The sequence below is a fragment of the Tachyglossus aculeatus genome, chromosome 22 (genome assembly GCF_015852505.1).
Source record: "Tachyglossus aculeatus isolate mTacAcu1 chromosome 22, mTacAcu1.pri, whole genome shotgun sequence".
In the NCBI taxonomy this organism is placed as follows: Eukaryota; Metazoa; Chordata; class Mammalia; order Monotremata; family Tachyglossidae; genus Tachyglossus; species Tachyglossus aculeatus.
Window position 1 is genome coordinate 36,961,542 of NC_052087.1, and position 22,729 is coordinate 36,984,270.

Sequence of the window (22,729 nt, forward strand, 5' to 3'; positions counted from 1 at the left end):
TTATTGGACCTATTGGATTTAGTCTATTCTGCTAGATAACTGGGCCCAGAGTGATCCAATTGGGCCTCGGTCACCTCATCTGTAAAATGGGAATTAAGAGTGTGAGCCCCATGTGGGACAGAGACTGTGTCCAACCTGATTCATTTGTATCTACCCAGTGTTTAGAACAGTGCTTGGCACATAGTAAGCTCTTAACAAATGCCATCATTATTATTATTATTATTAGACACGATCCCTGCCCACAGTGAGCTTACGGTACAGACTTGATGACATGATGATGACATGATGGCCAACTTCCTAGTAATTCAAAATCCTACATTATTATTGGACCTATTGGATTTAGTCTATTATGCTAGATAACTGGGCTCAGAGTGATCCAATTGAGCCTCGGTCACCTCATCTGTAAAATGGGAATTAAGAGTGTGAGCCCCATGTGGGACAGGGTCTGTGTCCAACCTGATTCATTTGTATCTACCCAGTGTTTAGAACAGTGCTTGGCACATAGTAAGCTCTTAACAAATGCCATCATTATTATTATTATTATTAGACACGATCCCTGCCCAGAGTGAGCTTATGGTCCAGACTGATGACATGATGATGACATGATGGTCATCTTCCTAGTAATTCAAAATCCTACATTATTATTGGACCTACTGGATTTAGTCTATAATGCTAGATAACTGGGCCCAGAGTGATCCAACTGGGTCTCGGTCACCTCATCTGTAAAATGGGGATTAAGAGTGTGAGCCCCATGTGGGACAGGGTCTGTGTCCAACCTGATTCATTTGTATCTACCCAGTGTTTAGAACAGTTCTTGGAACATACTAAATACCATTATTATTATTATTATTATCTGCTTTCTACCATGAGGGCCAACATTTCTAAACCTCTTACAGGGTTCAGGTCTCCCTCCCCGACACTGTCAGCCCACGGAGATGGACTGGGTCTTAAGAGGGACCTGACCCGCTCTGGGACCCTTGGCTCGAACCTGCAGAGCTCAGACCCGGCCGGGGACTCCCTTGGCTTTGGAGCAGGCAGGGACGACGTGTCCTGTTGTATTGGGAACAATCTCTGCCATCTCTCAGGGGCCTTCTGAGACCATGTGACTTATTAGACGATTTTCTGGGAGGAGCCTCAGGTCACCTTGGGGATATAAGGGAGACGAGGATGCATGCAGATACACAGAGAGATCGCTCTGACGAACAAACGCTCAACCAGTTCAACGATGAAGGTGGCAGTGACTTTCGTGCTCCTCTCCCTGGGACTTTTCTGCTCTGTTGGTGAGTAAATCTGCTCTTGACCCCTCTCTGGGCCCCACCTAATACTAAGCTAAAGCCTGAAAATTCTCCCATGTCACTTTCCTCTTCAACAGACGCCTCAGGTCACTGGAGAAGGCTTGTGGTCTGGTGGATAGAGTCAGAAGGATCTGGGTTCTAATCCTGACTCTGCCACATGTCTGTTGTGTGACTTTGGGCAAGTCACTTCACTTCTCTGGGCCTCAGTTACCTCATCTGTAAAAGCGGGATTAGGAGCGTGAGCCCCATGGGGGACAGGGACTGTGCCCAACCTGATTGTCTTATATCTACTCCACTTTTTGAACAGTGCTTGGCACATAGTGGGCACTTAACAGGTACTATTATTATCAATATTATTATTATTATGCCATCCTCCCCAGGGTGGGAAACTGGAGACAAGCTCACATTTCTGTGGCCGCTTTCCTTTCCGTGACTTGTAAGGAATTGAGCACCGTGGCGATGTCCAAGTAGGGCTACATCCAATAAAGGGGAATCTCATCCCTGGCAGCACAGAGTGGCCACGTGGAGGAAGAGTCCTTGGATCTCTTTTCTACTCCATGTCTGGCTCCCTGGGGGACCCTGGTTCCTGTGGTTAATCAGTCAGTGCCTGCCCTGTTCAACCCTAAGCAATCAATCATATTTATTGAGTGCTTACCATGTGCAGAGCACCATACTAAGCGCTTGGAAAGAGTACAATATAACAATATAGCAGAGTTGGTAGACACAATCCCTGCCCGCAATGAGCTTACAGTCTAGATCATCATCATCATCAATCGTATCTATTGAGCGCTTACTATGTGCAGAGCACTGTACTAAGCGCTTGGGAACTACAAATTGGCAACATATAGAGACAGTCCCTACCCAGCAGTGGGCTCACAGTCTAAAAGGGGGAGACAGAGAACAAAACCAAACATACTAACAAAATAAAATAAATAGAATAGATATGTACAAGCAAAATAAATAAATAAATAAATAAATAGAGTAATAAATATGTACAAACATATATACATATATACAGGTGCTGTGGGGAAGGGAAGGAGGTAAGATGGGGGGGATGGAGAGGGGGACGAGGGGGAGAGGAAGGAAGGGGCTCAGTCTGGGAAGGGAAGGTGCTCAGTCTGGGAAGCCCGTCTCTAGACTGTAAACCCATTGTGGGCAGGGATTCTCTCTCTTTACAGCTGTATTGTACTTTCCAAATGCTTAGTACAGTGCTCTGCACACGGTAAGTGCTCAATGAATATGACAACGAATGAATAAATGAACGAAGGGCCGTCCAGAGACTTCACATGATCACCCTGCCCCACTTCACAAAATCCCAACTGCTTGAAGCAGCATGGCCTATACACCAGTCAGGAAACAGAAAATTGGAGGAGAGAGCCCTTGGTTCGGCTATTGGACCCAGGACTGTGCTCTTCAGTGGCCGCCAACCTCCGTTATCCCTTGGAGCCTTGTCTGGGTGGGGCCCTGAGGGGGTGGGGGTGGGCAACCATCCCTGGCACCTGAAAAACAGCAGGAAAAGAGGGAAGAGCTGGGCAGAGCAGAGCAGCCACCTAGCCAGAGCTGCTCTGAGTCAAAGGTAGCGGAACCCTCGAGAGGGTGCCCAGGCCTCGTTGTGAACACATTGCCAATGGGTGGGCTGGGGTAGACAGGTAGAGGCCTTGATGGGTGATGGTAAAGATCGGATCACTTCCAGGTTAATTCATTCATGTGCAAAGCACTGTACTAAGCACTTGGGAGAGTATAACAGTAAAAGAGACACATTCCCTGCCCACTATGAGCTTACAGTCCAGAGGGCCCTCTGGAGCCCGTCTGGCGGTTCCATCTCGTGGGGCGGAAGGTGAGTTGTTGGGGGACTCCAGAGAGAGTGTCCCTCTTTCCTACAGACAAAGCGTCAGCCTGGTGGAAGTTGCCAGGTCTGAGGTCTGTCTCAGTCCAGCGATGGGACCAGAGGATTTGGTCCCTGCTATCCAGAGAAGAAATGCCTCAGTGCGATAGCTTTGTTCCATGTTCTGTCCTAGGGGACGCTTGTCCTGATTTCCAGAAAATAATAAATGATTACTTGGAATCCTCCACCGACGTTTTACTGGCAAGCATTGCCCCTTACGAGCCCTCAGACAACGCTCTGGAAGCTGTGGGGGCCTTGAAACAGATCAGTGATGCTTTCACAGGTGCCGAAAGGAAATCCGTTGGGGAAACTCTGGTAAGTCGCCGCTTTTGATTTCCCTCACACCCTCCTGGGAGAATCTGGGAAAAGATCTCGGGCATGGGAGGCAGAGGACCTGGGTTCTAATCCCAACTCCACCATGTATCTGCTGCGTGACTTTGGCAGCAGAGAGTAGGGGTGGCAGGGGTTGACATCTCTCTCTTCTCTTCGATATGGTGAATGTTTTGAATTGAGCAAGGGCAATCACATATTTTGTAGGTAAGTGGGTCAATTTGAGTCAGTGGGCAGACAGCTTAGTAAGTCCCAGAGATGAGGGACAAGTTGCTAGACTGTCAATTCCCAAAATGCTGACGTTAGGCTCAAACCATGCTCCTCAGCTGAAATAGTTGAAAGAGTGGTGGGCTTACTGTTGGGTCCAAGCCCCAGAGAGTTGGAGGGTCTTGGAGTACAATATCTAGGGGCCATGATAAATAAGTACAAAGATCATTCTTTTTAAAAATTTATATGGCATTTTTTAAGCATTTACTACGTGCCAGGCACTGTACTAAGCGCTGAGGTAGATACAAGCTAATCAGGTTGGACACAGACCCTGTCCCACATAGGGCTCACAGTATTAATCCCCATTTTACAGATGAAGTAACTGAGGCACAGAAGTTAGGGGACTTGTCTTCTGACTCTCAGGCCCTTGCTCTATCCAGTAGGTCATACTGCTTCTCTTTCTTATAACCCCTCTGTTTCTAGACTGTTCGTGGAAAAAAAAGGGTAGACAGTAAGAATAAGAGTGATGTTTTTTCATCATTTCCCCTAAATGAAGTTTCACAGGAGATGGTTGGCCAGCTGAACTTACTGTTTCTAATATCTGTTGCAGCGAAAAATGACTGAAAAATGTTAAAACCCCACCAACAATGAAACTCTGTGGCTCCATGGAACCCAAAAAGCTGTCGAGACCCTAAGTTGATCCTCGAAGTATATGGATTCCAGGCCCCTCAACTCCATTTCTCTTTCAACTTTGCATCCTGCAACCTTTTCTAAACCTTAAAACGAATCACTGCATTAAGAAGAATGAAGAAACCTTGGCTCATATTTCACACTCTCTTCTCGGGATCACTTTAATAAAGAAAAGTAGCTCAGTTCCTTGTGTGTCTTCTCTTCATTCATTCACTCAGTTGTATTTATGAAGTGTTTACTGTGTGCAGAGCACTGTACTACGTGCTTGGGAAAGTACAATACAACAATAACCAGTGACATTCCCTGCCTATAATGAGCTTACATAAGTGGTAACTGATCCAATCGCCGACCTCACCGTGACCCTACAATCCCCCACCTCCTGTCTGCCCATCCCAGTCTTCACCTCCCTCTCTCCACAACGCACCCCCCTACTCCTTCCCTAGAATCCCTTTGTCCCATCACCACCCAGGCAACTGGCTTCCATCTAATCCCTCCCCGGCACTCCTCCCTGCCCTCTTCCCGATCCCTGTCCTTCTGTTCCAGCGCCACCCTTAATTCACTAACTCACTCCCATCCAAACCCTCCCCACTTCCAGGGCCGTCCCCGCTCGCTCTCCTCCCCTCCACAGCTGCTGCCAAGTGTGGCCTATGGACCCCCGGCTCCATCATGGAGAAACTCCCCTTCATCCTTGACCTGTTCCTGTCTCTCCCTCTCCTCCTCCTCACCATCACTGAAACCTGGCTCGCCTCAGGTGACACAGTCCCCCCTGCAGCTCTCTCCAGTGGGGGCCTCTTTTCCCAATCCCCCAGTCTCACTGGGAAAGGAAAAGGTGCCATCTTCCTTCTTGCTCCCCAATGCCACTTTCACACCATCCCTCCTTCCCCTTCCTTTTCTTTCTCTTCCTTTGAATCCCATGGCTCAGTGGAAAGAGCACGGGCTTTGGAGTTAGTTTTTATGGGTTCAAATCCCGGCCCTGCCAACCGTCAGCTGTGTGACTTAGGGCAAGTCACTTAACTTCTCTGTGCCTCAGTTACCTCATCTGTAAAGTGGGGATTAACTGTAAGCCCGCTATGGGACAACCTGATCACCTTGTAACTTCCCCCAGTGCTTAGAACAGTGCTTTGCACATAGTAAGTGCTTAATAAATTACATCATTATATCATCCTCCTCTATTACCCCCTCCAGATTCTCGTAGCTGTCATCTACTGCCCCCCAATTCCCACCTCAGACTTCTTGAACCATTGTGACCCCTTTCTCACATTCCTTCTCTCTTTTTCCATGCCCGCTTTGATCCTCGGAGACTTCAATATTCATTCATTCATTCATTCATATTTATTGAGCACTTACTGTGTGCAGAGCACTGTACTAAGTGCTTGGGAAGTACAAGTTGGCAACATATAGACGGTCCCTACCCAACAGTGGGCTCACAGTCTAGAAGGGGGAGACAGACAACAAAACAAAATGTATTAACAAAATAAAATAAATAGAATAAATATGTACAAATAAAATAAATAAATAGAGTAATAAATACATACAAACATATATACATATATACAGGTGCTGTGGGGAGGGGAAGGAGGTAAGGCGGGGGGGATGGGGAGGGTCAACATCCACACAGATGTACCCGGTGACCCTTCTGCCGCCCACCGTCTATCACTCCTCAACTCCGCCGACCTCCTGCTCCATTCCACCTACCCCTTTTACCACTTGGACACACATTTGATCTCATCATCTCTAACCACTGCACAATCTCTGCCCTCACCAACTCTGAAATCCCTCTCTCTGACCACAGCCTTCTCACTTGCCTCCTCTCCCACACTTCTCCCCATAAATCTGTACTATTCCCCCACAGAGATCTCCAGTCTCTCGACCCCATCTATCTCTTTCAGTGCATTACACCCCCCGGGCCTCCATACTCTACCCACTCTGCCCACTCTTGATGACCAAATAGATGCCCTCAACACCACCCTCTCTACTCAACTCAACTAACTGGCTCCCCTATCCCTTCGTCCCTCTCGCACCACTAATCCACAGCCCTGGAATCCCTTCACTGTCCGCCTCCTTCGCTCTTATGCTCGAGCTGCAGAATGCTGCTGGTGGAAATCTAAACATCAGGCCGACCTTGTCCACTTCAAGTTTGTCCTTTCTTGTCTTAACTCTGCCCTCTCCTCTTCCGGGCAAAACTATTTCCCTTCCCTCATGCGCGTCACTCATGTGTGTCACCCTTGCTAGTTGTTCGAGACATTTAACTCCCTCCTCAGAGCCCTGTCACCTCTCCTCCCCTGTGCCGGCTCCGCCAATTGTCAGCTGTGTGACTTTGGGCAAGTCACTTAACTTCTCTGGGCCTCAGTGCCCTCATCTGTAAAATGTGGATTAAGACTGTGAGCCCCCCGTGGGACAACCTGATCACCTTGTAACCTCCCCAGCGCTTAGAAAAGTGCTTTGCACATAGTAAGCACTTAATAAATGCCATTATTATTATTATTATTATCCCTCATCCCCAACAATCTGGCCATCTACTCTATTAAGAAAATTAACACCATCAGAAATGAGCTCCCCCAAATTACCTCTTCCCCTTCTTAATTCCCCCCTCCTCCCAGCTCCCTCTTCAACTTTCCCATCCTTCCCTGCAATATCTCCAGAGGAGATAGCCTGCCTCCTCTCAAATACCACCCTTTCCACATTCATTCATTCAATTGTATCGAACGCTTACTGTGTGCAGAGCACTGTACTAAGCGCTTGGGAAGTACAAGTCGGCAACATATAGAGATGGTCCCTAGCCAACGATGTGCTCACAGTCTGGAAGGGGGAGACAGACAACAAAACAAAACTTGGAGACAGGTGCTAGAATTGTCAAAACAAATAGAATTATAGCTATAGGCACATCATTAACAAAATAAATATAATAGTAAATATGTACAAGTAAAATAAATAGAGTAATAAATCTGTACAAATATATACAAGTGCTGTGGGGAGGGGAAGGAGGTAAGGCGCAGGGGGATGGGGAGGAGGAGAGGAAAAAGGGGGCTCAGTGTGGGAAGGCCTCTTGGAGGAGGTGAGATCTCAGGAGGGCTTTGAAGGGAGGCCGAAAGCTAGCTTGGTGGATGTGTGGAGGGAGGGCATTCTGGGCCAGGGGGAAGATGTGGGCTGGGGGTTGATGGCGGGACAGACGAGAATGAGGTACAGTGAGGAGGTTTGCAGCAGAGGAGTGGAGGGTGCGGTCTGGGCTGGAGAAGGAGAGAAGGGAGGTGAGGTAGGAGGGGGTGAGGTGATGGACAGCCTTGAAGCTGAGAGTGAGGAGTTTTTGCTTGATTTGTAGGTTGCCTGGTAGCCACTGGAGATTTTTGAGGAGGGGGGTAACATGCCCAGAGCGTTTCTGCACAAAGATAATCCAGGCAGCAGAGTGAAGTATAGACTGAAGTGGGCAGAGACAGGAGGATGGGAGATCATAGAGGAGGCCGATGCAGTAATCCAGTGGGGATAGGATGAGAGATTGAACCAGCAAGGTAGCAGTTTGGATGGAGAAGAAAGGGTGGGTCTTGGCAATGTTTGGACCCCATTCCTTCGCACTTTATAAAAACTCTCACCCCTTCTCTCCTTCCCTCCTTAATTACCAACTTCAACTGCTCACTCTCCAGTGACTTCTTCCCCACTGCCTTCAGACATTCCCGTGTCTCCCCATCCTAAAAAAAAAAACCCTTGACCCCACAGCCCCCTCCAGTTATCACCCCATCTCCCTCCTACCTTCTTCTCCCATCTCCTTTAGTGAGTCATCTTCCCTCACTGCCTCAAATTCCCCTCTTCCCCCTCTTTCCTGGACCCCCTCCATTCTGGTTTCTGTCCCCCTTCACTCCACTGAAACCACCCTCTCAAAGGTCACCAATGATCTCCTTCTTGCCAAATCCAACATCTCCTTCTCCATCCTAATCCTCCACACCTCTCAGCTGCCTTTGGCTCTGTGGACCAATCCCTTCTCCTGGATACATTATCCAACCATGGCTTCACTGACTCTGTCCTCTCCTGGTTCTCCTTTTATCTCTCTGGCCATTCATTCTCAGTCTCTTTCGTGCGCTCCTCCTTCCTATCCCCTAACTGTGGGGGTCCTTCAAGGTTCAGTTCTTGGTCTCCTTCTATTCTCCATCTACACTCACTCCCTTGGTGAACTCATTCGCTCTCATGGCTCTCTCTCCCTCTCTCAAGGTTCACATCTCTTCCTGCCTTCAGGACATCTGTACTTGGATGCCATCTAAAATTCAACTTGTCCAAAAGAGTGTTCCTTATCTTCCCTCCCAAACTGTTCTTTCCCGAACTTTCCCGTGATCGTAGATGGCAAAACCATGCTTCCCATCTCAGAAGCCTGAAACCTGGGTGTCATCCCTGACTCCATTCTGTCATTCAACCCACATATCCAATCCGCCACTAAATTCTGTCAGTCTCACCTTCACAACATTGCCAAGATCCGCCCTTTCCTCTCCATTCCAACTGCCACCACTTTAGTATAATCTCTCATCCGATCCCACCTAGTTTACTGAATCAGCCTCCTTTCTGATCTCCCAACCTCCTTCCTCTCCCCACTCCAGTCCATACTTTACTCCGCTGCCTGGATTATCTTTCTACAGAAACTTTCAGGGCATGTCACCCGCCTCCTCAAAAATCTCCAGTGCTCGTCTATCCACCGCCGTGTTAAACAAAAACTCATCACAGTTGGTTTTAAAGCTCTCCATCACCTTGCCCTCTCTTACCTCACCTCCCTTCTCTCCTTCTACATCCCAGCCCTCACACTCTGCTCTTCTGGTGCTAACCTTCTCACTGTACCTCGATCTCGCCTGCCTCGCCGCTGACCTTTGGTCCATGTCCTCCCTCTGGCCTGGAAAGCCCTCCCTCCTCAAATCCACCAGACAATCACCCTCACCCCCTTCAAAGCCCTACTGAAGGTGTACCTCCTCCAAGAGGACTTCCCAGATTAAGCCCCACTTTTCCTCATCTCCCACTCCCCTCCACCTCACCCAGCTTCCTTTACTGTTCCCCCCTCTCTCCAACCCACAGCACTTATATATGTATGTATATATCCATAATTTTATAATTTTATTTGCTTATACTGATGCCTATTTATTTGTCTTGATGTCTGTTTCCCCCACTTTAGACTTTGAGCTCATTGTGGGCAGGGATTGTCTCTCTTTACTGCTGTATTGTATTTCCCAAGCACTTAGTAAGTGCTCAATAAATATAACTGAATGAATGAATGGAAGACCCTCAGTTTAGCACTCAGTAAATACAATTGAATGAATGAAGCCGAAGTGGCTCACGAGAAACAGAGTGGCTCATGAGAAGCAGAGTGGTTTAGTGGAAAGAGCAAGGGCTTGGGAGTCAGAGGTCATGGGTTCTAATCCCAGCTCTGCCAGTTGTCAGCTGTGTGACCTTGGGCAAGTCACTTCACTTCTCTGGGCCTCAGTTACCTCATCTGTAAAATGGGGATTAAGACTGTGAGCCCCCTGTGGGACAACCTGATCACCTTGTAACTCCCCAGTGCTTAGAATAATGTTTTGCACATAGTAAGTGCTTAATAAATACCATCATCATTATTATCATCATTATTATTATTATTATTATTATTATTATTATTTCTCCAGGCCTCAGTTCCCTTATCTGCAAAATGAGGATTTTGCATGTTCTCCCTCTAACTTGTGAGTCCTGTTTGTGACCTGATTACCTTTTATCTGCCCCAGTACTATCCCACTGCTTAGGATAACTTTTGGCACATAGTAAGTGCTGAAAAAATGCCACAGTTATTACAGGCCACACAGTCAGTCCCCACAGCCGTGAGCTCGTCATTGGGTAGGTATTGTCTCTATCTATTGCCGAATTGTACTTTCCAAGCGCTTAGTAGAGTGCTGTACACACCGTAAGCGCTCAATAAATATGATTGAATGAATGAATGAATACAAAAATTTCAGTTGTTAGCATTTATTTATTGGGAGAGTACAGCGTAATTAGTATACCTGATCTCTGCCCTCAGAGGACCAGAGGAGACACTTAAATTATAGATAGGAGGAAGTAGTAGAGAATATAAGATAAATGCTAAGAGTGTACAATGGAGGTAATAGAGTCGTTGTTGTTGTCTTATGCTGTCGAGTTGTGTCCGACCTATAGCGATGCCATGGACACATCTCTCCCAGAACGCCCCACCTCCATCTGCAATCGTTCTGGTAGTGGATCCATTGAGTTATCTTGGTAAAAATACAGAAGTGGTTTGCCATTGTCTCCTTCCACGCAGTAAACCTGAGTCTCTGCCCTCAACTCTTCCATACCGCTGCTGCCCAGCTCAGGTGAGTTTTGAGTTGTGGCAGACTGTCTTCCACTTGCTAGCCACTGCCCAGCCTAGGAATGGAATGGATATACCTCGGCCTGACTCTCTCTCCCATAGTTGAGACCGGTAGAGTACTGGAAACTCTCCAGGTGCGACCTTGAGAGGTGGGTAATAGAGTATATAAGATAAATTCCATGAGTATATAATAGAGGTAAATGTTATGTGGGGATGAAGGGTTATGAAGGCAATTGGGGGATGCAAGATGGTGAGATTAGAAATTAGTCGGGGAAGACCTCCTGGAGACTATGTGATCTCAGAAGGGCTTTGAAAATGGGGAGAGTTGTGTAGCTAGAGAGGAACAAAGAACGTGAGCTGGAGTGCAGTAGTAGAAGACAGTTGATTGAGTCCTGGCTCCCGCCCCAATCCACAGCACAGTCCGGGATAATCTCATGTGCTGGAGGGATGGAGCCCCAGCCCCCGGGGTCAGGTTCCGCTGGGGAACAGATTCAGCAACACAAGTGTACCAGAACATCAAATTTCCTAATCACAGGGTTCATCAAGTATATAACCTTCCTGTTCAAACCAAGTGTTAAACTGAGGATCAAAAGGAGACCAACATTGTGCAGGCATCAGTAAACAGCTCTAGAACAGGAAGTGAAGGATAATCCCAAATCATCAGGAAGGTCATTAATGCTCAGGGGTAGGGAGAGGGATGGGTGAGTTCCAACTGGCAGCAGCCTGGGGGCAGGGATTGCTCCTTCCCCCATCCTTAGGGCAGTCCCCTGTTTGTGTCAGTTTAACGCCAGTCCTGGAGTCGGGTTGGGTGGGCGGTCCCATCTCAGAGATTCCTGATTAGGCCTGCAGGTTCTCGAACCCCTGAGCAGGTCCCAGAAGTCAGTCCCTCCCTGATGGGGAAGACAGAACATACCTGGCCACATGGACCATGGGATTGCCCAGTTCTGCTGCGGGCTCCTGTTCCCCTTTCCTTATGTCAGATCTCTGGGCTGTAATCTCGTTGTGGGCAGGGAATGTGTCTGTTTATTGTTATACTATACTCTCCCAAGCACTTAGTACAGTGCTCTACACTAAGAACTCAATAAATGCGATTGAATGAATGAATAAAAGGACAGGGGCAGATGTTTCCCCCTTCAGAAAAGGACCAGTGTAATATTCCCTCTTTCTTGGAAGAACTCAGAACTCACCGATCAGAGCGAGGTCCAGTGCTGGCCCATTGTTGGGTAGGGACCACCTCTATATGTTGCCGACTTGTACTTCCCAAGTGCTTAGTACAGTGCTCTGCACACAGTAAGCACTCAATAAATACGATTGAATGAATGAATGGCTAGGCTCAGAACTGCACTGTGGGAAGGGGAACTGATCCCAGGTCCTCAAATCTTTTCCAGAAAGGCTCCGTTGGTGGTTTAACTGAGGGAAGTTTATCTATGGGTCATCTTCACCATAACCCTTCTGACACGGGAGTGTTTGTTGCTGCCCAGGAGCCAGTGGAACCAATTTAGGAGGCAGTAGGAAGGCCCTGCTTTGAATGACCCCTTGGGTCCCCAGGGATCTTGATAGGGAATGTCCAGGATGTCTAGGACTCTCTGGGGAGGGCAAACAATGTTGAGGGGCATCATTAGCCCAGGGGCTTGGCCCAGTAAGGAGTGGTTCCAGCCAGATATTTGTAGCAGATAATGAAGAAAGGGCACCCCCAGTTAATGACGGAGCCCCCTCCACCTCACCCCAGGGCTGGGGTTGACTGACAAACTGATGAGACCGAAATGTCTAGGCCCTTGCCTTCAGGCAAATAATGGGGAGGAGGCAACTGCTAAGAAAGCAGTTGTAGAACAGGAACCAAAGAATACTCTCAAACCACCAGGGATGATGTTAGTGCTGGAAGGAGATTAGAGGGGGAGGAGGAGAACTAGCCCCTGGCAGTTGCTTCATCTTGCCCCCCCACTTCCCTCCTACACCCCTCTACAGGCTCGCTGCCATTGTCTCGGGGAAATTTCAGCACTGACATTCTGTGTGGGACAGCTGGTCCCGACAGATAATAATAATAATAACAATAATGATGGCATTTATTAAGCACTTACTATGTGCAAAGCACTGTTCTAAGCTCTGGGGAGGTTACAAGGTGATCAGGTTGTCCCATGTGGGGCTCACAGTCTTAATCCCCATTTTACAGATGAGGTAACTGAGGCACAGAGAAGTTAAGTGACTTGCCCAAGTCACACAGCTGACAATTGGCAGAGCCAGGATTTGAACCCATGACCTCTGACTCCAAAGCCCGGACTCTTTCCACTGAGCCACGCTGCTTCTCTGATTCTCTGATTCTGCTTCTCACGCAGCCTTCTCAGATGATTCGTGAAACTCTTCAACTCCAATGATCCCTGCGAGAGCCAGAAAGGGCATAGGCAGGAGATGAGAGACTCGGTTTTCTCCAGAGCCTTGTGTATTCCCTGGGTTTGATTCTCTCATGATGGAGCTGGGAAGTCACCAGCCTGTGTGAAGAGGGAAGAAAGTCTTCCCTCTACCTCGGTCTGCATCCTCCACTCCATCCTGACGTGATCGACATTCCTAGGAGCCTGTGGTCCACGTGGCCATGGCCAGTGTGCTTCCTCTGTGTGGCTGGCAGACCAGCAGCAAGCTCCCTTTAATCAATCAATCGTATTTATTGAGCGCTTACTATGTGCAGAGAGAGAAGCAGCGTGGCTCAGTGGAAAGAGCACGGGCTTGGAAGTCAGAGGTCATGGGTTCAAATCCCGGCTCTGCCAATTCTCAGCTGTGTGACTTTGGGCAAGTCACTTAACTTCTCTGTGCCTCAGTTACCTCATCTGTAAAATGGGGATTAAGACTGTGAGCCCCACGTGGGACAACCTGATCCTTCTAGACTGTGAGCTCACCCTTCTAGACTGTGAGCCCACTGTTGGGTAGGAAGTGTCTCTATATGTTGCCAACTTGTACTTCCCAAGTGCTTAGTACAGTGCTCTGCACACAGTAAGCGCTCAATAAATACGACTGATGATGACGATTGATGATGATTGATTGAGAGAACTATTCTGCTCCTATTTCTGGTAGAATTCTGGGAGCACAGATTGCTGACCCTGCCCACTCCCGCCCAGCCCACCCCAACCCCAGCCTTAAAAAATAAAGGTATTATGAGATCTCCCCCTCCAAACTGAAGCTTGTAGTGGGCAGAGATGTGTCTACCAACTCTGTTGTATTGTATTTTCCCAGGCTCTTTGTGGGCAGGGAAGGTGCCTGTTTATTGTAATATTGTACTCTCCCAAGCGTTTAGTATGGTGCTTTGTATTCATTCATTCATTCAATCATATTTATTGAGTGCTTACTGTGTGCAGAGCACTGTACTAAGCACTTGGGAAGTACAAGTCGACAACTACTGAATGGATGAATGATGCACTTAGTACATTACACTGCGCCCAATAAGCACTCAATAAATACGATTGATTGACTTTGCCCCAGAGTTTTCCCCTCAGTCTAAAGCTGCTTCACAGCAGATTTTCCCTTTAGCAGAAGAGGGTTAGGTTACCAGGGATACAGGATCTCCCTCTAGACTGTAAGCTCACTAAGGGTAGGGAACCTGTCTATCAACTCTGTTAAATCATACTCACCCAAGTGCTTAGTATAGTGCTCTGCACACAGTAAGCACTCAACAAATACCGTTGATGATCATGATGATAATGATAATCCTCTCTCCATTTCCAGACATAATCCCTAGGCTATCCGAGACAGGCGATGCTCTTGGGCCCAGATGGGTTGTGGATGACCTCTGCCCCTCTGCTCCCAGGGTAGAAGTAGGAATCCACTAAAGTGGAAAGTCTTGGAAAAGCTTCAAGGAGTGTCCCTGGCTTTCCAGAAGCCCTCTCTTCCCTCAGGTGCATGAATACAGTCTTCCCTTAGAACAAAAAAAAACACCAAAAAAAAAAAAATAGTCCCTATATCACTAATATCACTTCCAATCAATTTTTTAACCCTACAAATCACCCAAAACCAAAATAACAGTCCCTGTATCGCCAATATCACTTCCAATCAATTTTTTTAACCCTACAAATCACCCAAAACCAAAATAACAGTCCCTATATCACCAATATCACTTCAAAACAATTAACGTTTTACCACTACAAATCACCAGCACTGAGGAGGACTTGTGCATCAGTGGTTTGGAAGAAAAAAATAATGAAAAAAATAAAAAGATAAAAAAAATCCAAAAAGATTGAGGGACTGTGGCCTTGTGTACAATGAAATCCATTTGAATAGTGAAGGGCGATGGTAAGTGAAGCCTGACCTCACTATTAAATGTAGGGGTTAAATGATAATAATAATAATAATAATAATAATAATAATCAATCAATCAATCAATCGTATTCATTGAGTGCTTACTGTGTGCAGAGCACTGTTCTAAGCGCTTGGGAAGTACAAGTTGCATTATTGTACAAGTACAATAATAATAATTGTATTAAATGTTTGTGGCTGTGTTTCCTAGCCTACTGTTTTTATTGGTCTGCTTCGGGTGCTTCGGCAGCATTTTAGGCATAAAAAAACAGCCAAAAAAATGCCAAAAGAGATTTTAGTACTAGATAGAAAAATGGAAATATTGCAAAGGCCGTAATTGGTGAAACCACTGAAGATCTTGTCTGCCTAATAGTACGAAACTTAATGTAAAACCTTCTCACTGAAAGGCCGATCAGGTGAAAAATCAATTACCTATAATTAAAAGCCTACAGAATATACCTGGAAAAAACCTACCCTGGGGATGGAGGACGAAATTTACCATTGTTGCAGGAGTTTTGACTTTGACGTCTCAGTGCATCCCGCTTCGGGCTGAATCCCCAGAAGTCTCCACTGGCGGTGGGGAGCCCCGGCCCGCGGTGTCTGGTTCTCGTGGAGAATGGATTCAGCAAAGCCGTGGCTAGAAAGCAGTTTCCATAGCTGGAAAGCAGATCATGGGAGGCAACAGCAGCCTGGGAAGCAAAGAGGACCCGGACTCTGGGTTAATGGATCAGTCCCCTGATTCTTCAGTCCATGTCCTTTCCATTAGTCTATGTTGCTTCCCATAATTCCTATAACATTCATTCCTGTCCTTGTCTTTGTTGTCTCGTTGTCTACAGCTATCTCACCTTTCTTTGTGATCCCGTATCCAACACTGCCTTCATTATTCTAACACTGAATCTATTGAGAAGCTTCATCGCCTAGTGGACATAGCAAGGCCTGAGAGTCGTGGGACCTGGGTTCTAATCCTGGCTCTGCCTCTTGCCTGGGAAAGTCACTTCAGTTCTTTGCCTCAATTTTCTCAATTGCAAAATAGGGGTTAAATATCTCCCCCCCAACCCAATAATAATAACTGTGCTATTGATGCTATTTGTTAAGCACTTACTATGTGCCAAGCACTGTACTAAACACTAGGATAGGCACAAGATAATCAAGGCCCACATGGAGCTCTCATTCTAAGTAGGGGGGAGCACATCATCATCATCATCAATCGTATTTATTGAGCGCTTACTGTGTGCAGAGCACTGTACTAAGCACTTGGGAAGTACAAGTTGACAACATATAGAGACAGTCCTTACCCAACAGTGGGCTCCCAGTCTAAAAGCACAGGTATTGAATCCCCAGGAGGGGATTGTACATGAAGAAACTGAGGCATAGAGAATATAAGTGACTTTCTCAGGGTCACACAGCAGGTAAACGGCAGAGCCAGGATTACAATCTAGCTCTTTTGAGTCCCAGGCCTGGGTTTTTTTCCATTAGAATATGAGCCCCACGTGGAACGGGAATGGTGTATGGTGTTCTTATCTTCTAACTACCCCAGCGCTTAGCACAGTGCTTGACAAACAGTAAGCACTTAATAAATGCCACAGTTATTATTACTATCTTAAGGCCCAGAGAACATCTAATTATCATTCCTTCAATTTTCCTGCTGTCTTGAGTCTACTGTAGCTTTTAGCATAATGCTTGCTGCATAATAAGTGCTTAGTAAACACCCCAATTATTATTGGTATGATTATACTGAGGGCCGGGGATCACATCTAATTCTCACCTATACAATTTTTTCTACCCTTCATACAGTGCTTTGCACAGATTAGGTGCTTACTAAATACTACTATTTTAAGGCACGTATTAAATATCATCAAGAGGATGATCTTGGGCCTCTTTTTGGTTATCCAATATGGGCTCCTCTTACTGGCTCCCATCGTTTTCACCTGGAGAGAGTGTTTTCTTGGGTTCTTTATTAATAATAATAATAATAATGGCATTTATTAAGTGCTTACTATGTGCAAAGCACTGTTCTAAGCACTGGGGAGGTTACAAAGTGATCAGGTTGTCCCACATCTTAATCCCCATTTTACAGATGAGGTAACTGAGGCCCAGCGAAGTTAAGTGACTTGCCCAAAGTCACACAGCTGACAGTTGGCGGAGCTGGGATTCAAACCCATGACCTCTGACTCCAAAGCCGGTGCTCTTTCCACTGAGTCACACTGCTTCTCCGAACTGCTTCCTTGGAGATACAGAGCTCAACTGATTTCACTGCTCAACACCACTTTCCAGGAGATATTTACTCCTACTGAATGCTAAACCCATTGTCTAGAATTTTCCCCTATCTGGTCTACAAGATGCTTAATAATAATAATAATGATGGCATTTGTTAAGCACTTACTATGTGCAAAGCACTGTTCTACGCGCTGGAAGCACTGTTCTAAGCGCTGGAAATATACTTTTCTCCCCATCGGTGAATCGAACCCCGGTCTCTCAGGTGACAGGCGGGGATACTCACCACTATACCAACGAGGAACACTGAATCGTTCCATGTGGTTAGACCAGTTCCAGGACAACCCTTTCTAAGTGTCATCTGTTTCCAGTTTGGTTCCCCCCGCCCCATCCGGGTGTTTGGTGACAAGCAGAATTCAGGCTTCTGCCCTGAGTCTTCCAATGGCATCATCCTGGCTCCAGCGGCAGCGGAGGGGGATGGAGGTGGGGGGCCTCTCACCTCCCCCCAACCCAAACTCCCTCACCCCAGGTGATCTAGGGAGGGGTGTCTGTCATGTGATCCTCCCCAAGGAGGAGCCTGTGGAACTGCTGGAGATTTATAAGTCTGAGCTCTGCAGGCTGAGTTCCAGAGCCATCCCAACGTGGACACGCCAACCAGTAACCTCGCCACCTCCGCCATGAAGCTGTTTGTCGCTTTGGTCCTGTTCTCCCTGGCTGCCTCCAGCTACTCTGGTAAGTGACCTTCCTGTTCTTGCCCTCATTCGAGGATGTGACTTGGTGTGGAAACACTTAGCTGTCCAGCTCCCCATTCCGCAAAGGCGGAACCCCCAAATCCAGCACACGGCCCTCTCAGCAACATAACCTGCCCACCCGTTCCCTCTGTTTTAACCTTCAGATGCTTTCCCCACCCCTCTCTTCAGCTGCTTCCCCTTCCAGCTCTTCCTGCTGCCCACAACTTTTTTTCTAATCCCAGCTCTGCCACTTGTCTGCTGTGTGGCCTTGGGCAAGTCACTTCACTTCTCTGTACCTCAGTTACCTCTTCTGTAAATTGGAATTGAGATTGTGAGCCCCATGCGGGACAGGGACTGTGTCCAACCTGCTTCAAGCGTGGCTCAGTGGAAAGAGCACAGGCTCTGGAGTCAGAGGTCACGGGTTCGAATCCCAACTCTGCCAATTGTCAGCTGTGTGATTTTGGGCATGTCACTTAACTTCTCTGTGCCTCAGTTACCTCATCTGTAAAATGGAGATTAAGACTGTGAGCCCCTCGTGGGACAAGCTGATCACCTTGTTACCACCTCAGTGCTTAGAACAGTGTTTTGCACCTAGTAAGCACTTAACAAATGTCATTATTATTATTATTATTCTTACCTTGTATCTACCCCAGTGCAACAGTGTTTTTGAAACATAGTGGCACCTACCAAATACCATAATTCAGGGAGTATTTATTGAGAGCTTACTATGTGCAGAGCACTGCACTATTATGACACTCACAAATTTCACTTCCAACCTTTTAGGTAACTATTTTTTCTTCTATTTCACCCTCTGACAAAATCCCTTTTTCAAACCCTCTCATGAAAGTCATCCATCCCTCTTAGCCTTTGTCCATCCTGTTTCTCCAAGCCTCTTCTTCCCTGACTGACCCCGATTTCAATGGAGACCAGGGGGGAAATTCCAAGATCAGGGCCATTTGCTTGTTTAGGTTTCGTCCATCAGCACCGAGGAGTCTTGGGCTTCAGAGCATCACGGCTCTGAGCTGAACAGATTAAGTAAGTGAAGAGGAAGTGGTGGCACTGGGATCATAGAGAAGCCAGAGCGGAGCTCAGCTAATTCTCCAGGACTCAGTCTGGATTCTCTGTTCAGACTGGATATGAATGTGTGAAATAGAGATACTGAGGGCAGACCTGGGCTTTGCAGGAATTGGCGTTCACAGGGCTAGGAAGAGGGACCTCAAAAAGGTAGGAGGGCATTTCAGGGAAGGGTTGAGAAGCAGTCTGAGGGACAGGGAATAACTAGAAGCAAAAATTCAATTCCCTAAATCTGTCTCTGCCCTGGATTCCTTTGATTCTGTAAGCTGTCCCATCCTCCCTACTTGTCACGGACCAGCTCTGTAAACTCTATATCATCTTTTGATTCCCAGTGAGCCCCGGGAGCCCCCAAACTTCCTTACCCAGTGACACTGCGGTGATAGACAGGACCCTCCCTATAACCATGGCATAATGATACAAATGAGATCAGAATCACTGAAGCATAACATGAATGTGTCTTTCTTATGGAAGGAATTGATCTAAATATCACTTTTTCTGGAATGCCAACAACCTGAATTCACCGAGCACATTTTGGCATAGTTCAGTCTAGTGAAGACTGATTCCAAGCATAGAGGCAGCCCCAATTCCTAGTTCATTTGCCTGTTCATGATTCTACAGACAGAAATGCAAAGCAAGGGACTTTGGGGGCCCAGAAATGTCACCGATCTGCTGTGGACCTCTCTGTCCACCAATAAAACATGAAGGCACGGAAAAATTTCCTCCACACTCTTCCCTTTAGAGCTGGGAATGGATCCTCCTGGCAGTAACGGGAGTCAGAGGAAGATGAGTCCTTGTGGGCAGGGAACATGGCTTCCAACTCGGTTATACTGTACTTTCACAAACAGTACAGTGCTTTGCATGCAGATAGCGATCAATAAATACGATTGAGTGATTATGATTGATTGAATGACCCATTATAGAAAGCACCACAGTATAGAGAAGCAGCGTGGCTCAGTGGAAAGAGCAGGGGCTCGGGAGTCAGAGGTCATGAGTTCTCATCCTGGGTCCGCCACTTGTCAGCTGTGTGACCTTAGGCAAGTCACTTAACTTCTCTGGGCCTCTGTTGCCTCATCTGTAAAATGGGGATTAAGACTTTGAGCCCCTTGTGGGACAACCTGTTTCCTTTGCATCCCCCCAGCACTTAGAACAGTGCTTGGCACATGGGAAGCGCTTAACAAATACCACAATTATCATTATTATTATTATTATAACCAGCCTTCAGCCTCCGGCCACCCAGGAGTCAGGGACTTGGGGGCTTGTGACCTCTCACCCCAGGCAGGATAGAAGGGTCTTCAGGGCTGGAGGACTCTGGGTCTTTGGGAAACTCAGTGGGTTCTTCAGACGTCCCACCAGGGAAGGTGGGAACTTGGTTTGCTTTGGGGAAAGCGGGTTTGATTTTTGCTTTTCTCTCTCAGCAGTCTCAATTCCAAAATCTGATTCCATCGAAAAGGCCAGAAAGTGTTTGGAACTTGTGGGAGAAGTCTATCTGTTTTTCAACGGCACCCCTGAATCACTGTTGGCGGCAATGGAGAAATACCAACCAGATGGATACTCTAAATCTGCTCTGCTTAAGATCAAGGACACGATGGATAATTTCACCGATGCTCAGAGACAGAATTTTAAGGCTCTGATGGTAACTGGCTCTCTGTCAGGGGATTTCTTGTCTTTGGCCCACAAACCTCCAAATTCTGGATGATGACGACCCAGAGCTCATCTTCCATACTCTTACAAGCCCACCCATCTTAGGGTCAGATCCTGGGCACTGTGTCACCCCCATCTATGTTGCCAATTTGTACTTCCCAAGCGCTTAGTACAGTGCTCTGCACATAGTAAGCGCTCAATAAATACGATTGATGATGATCTTCCCCCGATAATAACAATAATAATAGCAATAATTATAGTATTTGTTAAGCAGCATGGCTCAGTGGAAAGAGCCCGGGCTTGGGAGCCAGAGGTCATGGATTCTAATCCTGGCTCCACCACTAGTCAGCTGCGTGACTTTGGGAAAGTCACTTAACTTCTCTGGACCTCAGTTACCTCAACTTGTATCCCCCCCAGAGCTTGGAACAGTGCTTCGCACATAGTAAGTGCTTAACAAATGCCATTATTATTATTATTATTATTAAGCATTTACTATGTATCAGACACTGTACTAAGCACTGCGATGGGTACCCACAAATTGGGTTGGACATAGTCCCTGTCCCATGTGAGGCTCACAGTCTCAATCCCCATTTTACATACGAGGTAACTGAGGCATAGAGAAGTGATGTGACTTGCCCAAGGTCACACAGCAGACAAGCGGTGGATCTAGGATTAGAACTTATGCTCTATCCACTAGGCCATGCTGCTTCCATTCCATGGGAGCAGGGGGCAGGCCTAATTGAGTGTTTTGGGATTACACAGAACTTTCCTGAGAGATATCCAGAGACAGGAAGTGGCAGAGGGACCCAGAGGCAGGCAAAGTCTAGGTTAATTCAGTGTTTTCTAATTTCCAACCACCAAAAACATCTGGACTGTGAGCCCACTGTTGGGTAGGGACCGTCTCCATATGTTGCCAACTTGTACTTCCCAAGCGCTTAGTACAGTGCTCTGCACACAGTAAGCGCTCAATAAATACGATTGAATGAATGAATGAATGAATGCTGGGTTTGGGCTTGGCTACTGCCTGAATCTCGGTAGGCTCTCCTGTGACTGTCCCATCTTTTCTCTCAATTTAGGTAAAAGTGATGGAAAATTGCCAAAAAGATGTCGAAACCTATAACTGAGCCCTTGTCCGAAGGCCCTGACGGAAACTCCGCCTGAAGACTGTGGCTGACCTTTGCCTGACTGATCGCTGATGGTCCCGGCCCCAGCCCTGGTCACTGGAGCTCCAGAGCTTTCTCTTGTCTGATCCATTCAGAGACGAACGCTCGTGCTCTGTAGAATCCGCCCTGCTGCTAGGACCAATTTCAATAAACTCAAAAGCAACCCACTCCGTATCTGCTTCCTTCCTGTTGGGCCAAGTGGGGAGGGGCTGGGCTGGGATGGACTCCAGTGGGGGCCCCACTTTCACATCTCTTTTTTTTTTAATGTTACTTGTTAAGCACTCACTATGTTCCAGGCACTGTACTAAACGCTGGGGCAGACAGAAGCTAATCAAGTTGGACACATGGGGTTCACAGTCTAAATCATTCATTCATTTTATTCATTCAATTTTATTTATTGAGCGCTTACTGTGTGCAGAGCACTGGACTAAGCGCTTGGGAAGTACAAGTTGGCAACATATAGAGACGGTCCCTACCCAACAACGGGCTCACAATCTAGAAGGGGGAGACAGATGACAAAACAAAACATGTAGACAGGTGTCAAGTCATCAGAACAAACAGCACTTGTGTATATTTGCACATTCATTTCTTCATTCAATCATATTTATTGAGCACTTACTGTGTGCAAAGCACTGGACTAAGTGCTTGGGAAGTCCAAGTTGGCAACACATAGAGACGGTCCCTACCCAACAATGGACTCACAGTCTAGAAGGGGGAGACAGACAACAAAACAAAACATATTAACAAAAGAAAATAAATAGAATAGTAAATGCACACAAGTAAAATAGAGTGACAAATCTGTAAAAATATATATATACAAGTGCTGCGGGGAGGGGAAGGAGATCGGGCAGGGGGGATGGGGAGGAGGAGAGGGAAAAGGGGGCTCAGTCTGGGAAGGC

At 47.0% G+C, this 22,729-nt stretch overlaps 1 protein-coding gene across 1 annotated transcript; it reads left to right on the forward strand.

The window, feature by feature from the left end:
* Positions 1 to 1,225: 1,225 nt before the first annotated feature.
* Positions 1,226 to 21,957, forward strand: LOC119944122. The gene is made up of 5 exons (XM_038765342.1): positions 1,226 to 1,280; positions 3,314 to 3,495; positions 17,839 to 17,953; positions 20,442 to 20,659; positions 21,744 to 21,957. The coding sequence occupies exons 1-5, from the start codon at positions 1,226 to 1,228 to the stop codon at positions 21,789 to 21,791; spliced, it is 618 nt and encodes a 205-aa protein (XP_038621270.1). The 3' UTR covers positions 21,792 to 21,957.
* The last annotated feature ends 772 nt before the right edge of the window (positions 21,958 to 22,729 follow it).

Bases quoted from the DNA above. Each gene is read 5' to 3' on its own strand.
- LOC119944122 (XM_038765342.1), top strand. From the start codon at position 1,226: ATGAAGGTGGCAGTGACTTTCGTGCTCCTCTCCCTGGGACTTTTCTGC. The intron at 1,281-3,313 runs GTGAGTAAATCT...GTTCTGTCCTAG, and splicing joins GGGACTTTTCTGCTCTGTTG to GGGACGCTTGTCCTGATTTC. The intron at 17,954-20,441 runs GTAAGTGACCTT...TTTCTCTCTCAG, and splicing joins GGCTGCCTCCAGCTACTCTG to CAGTCTCAATTCCAAAATCT.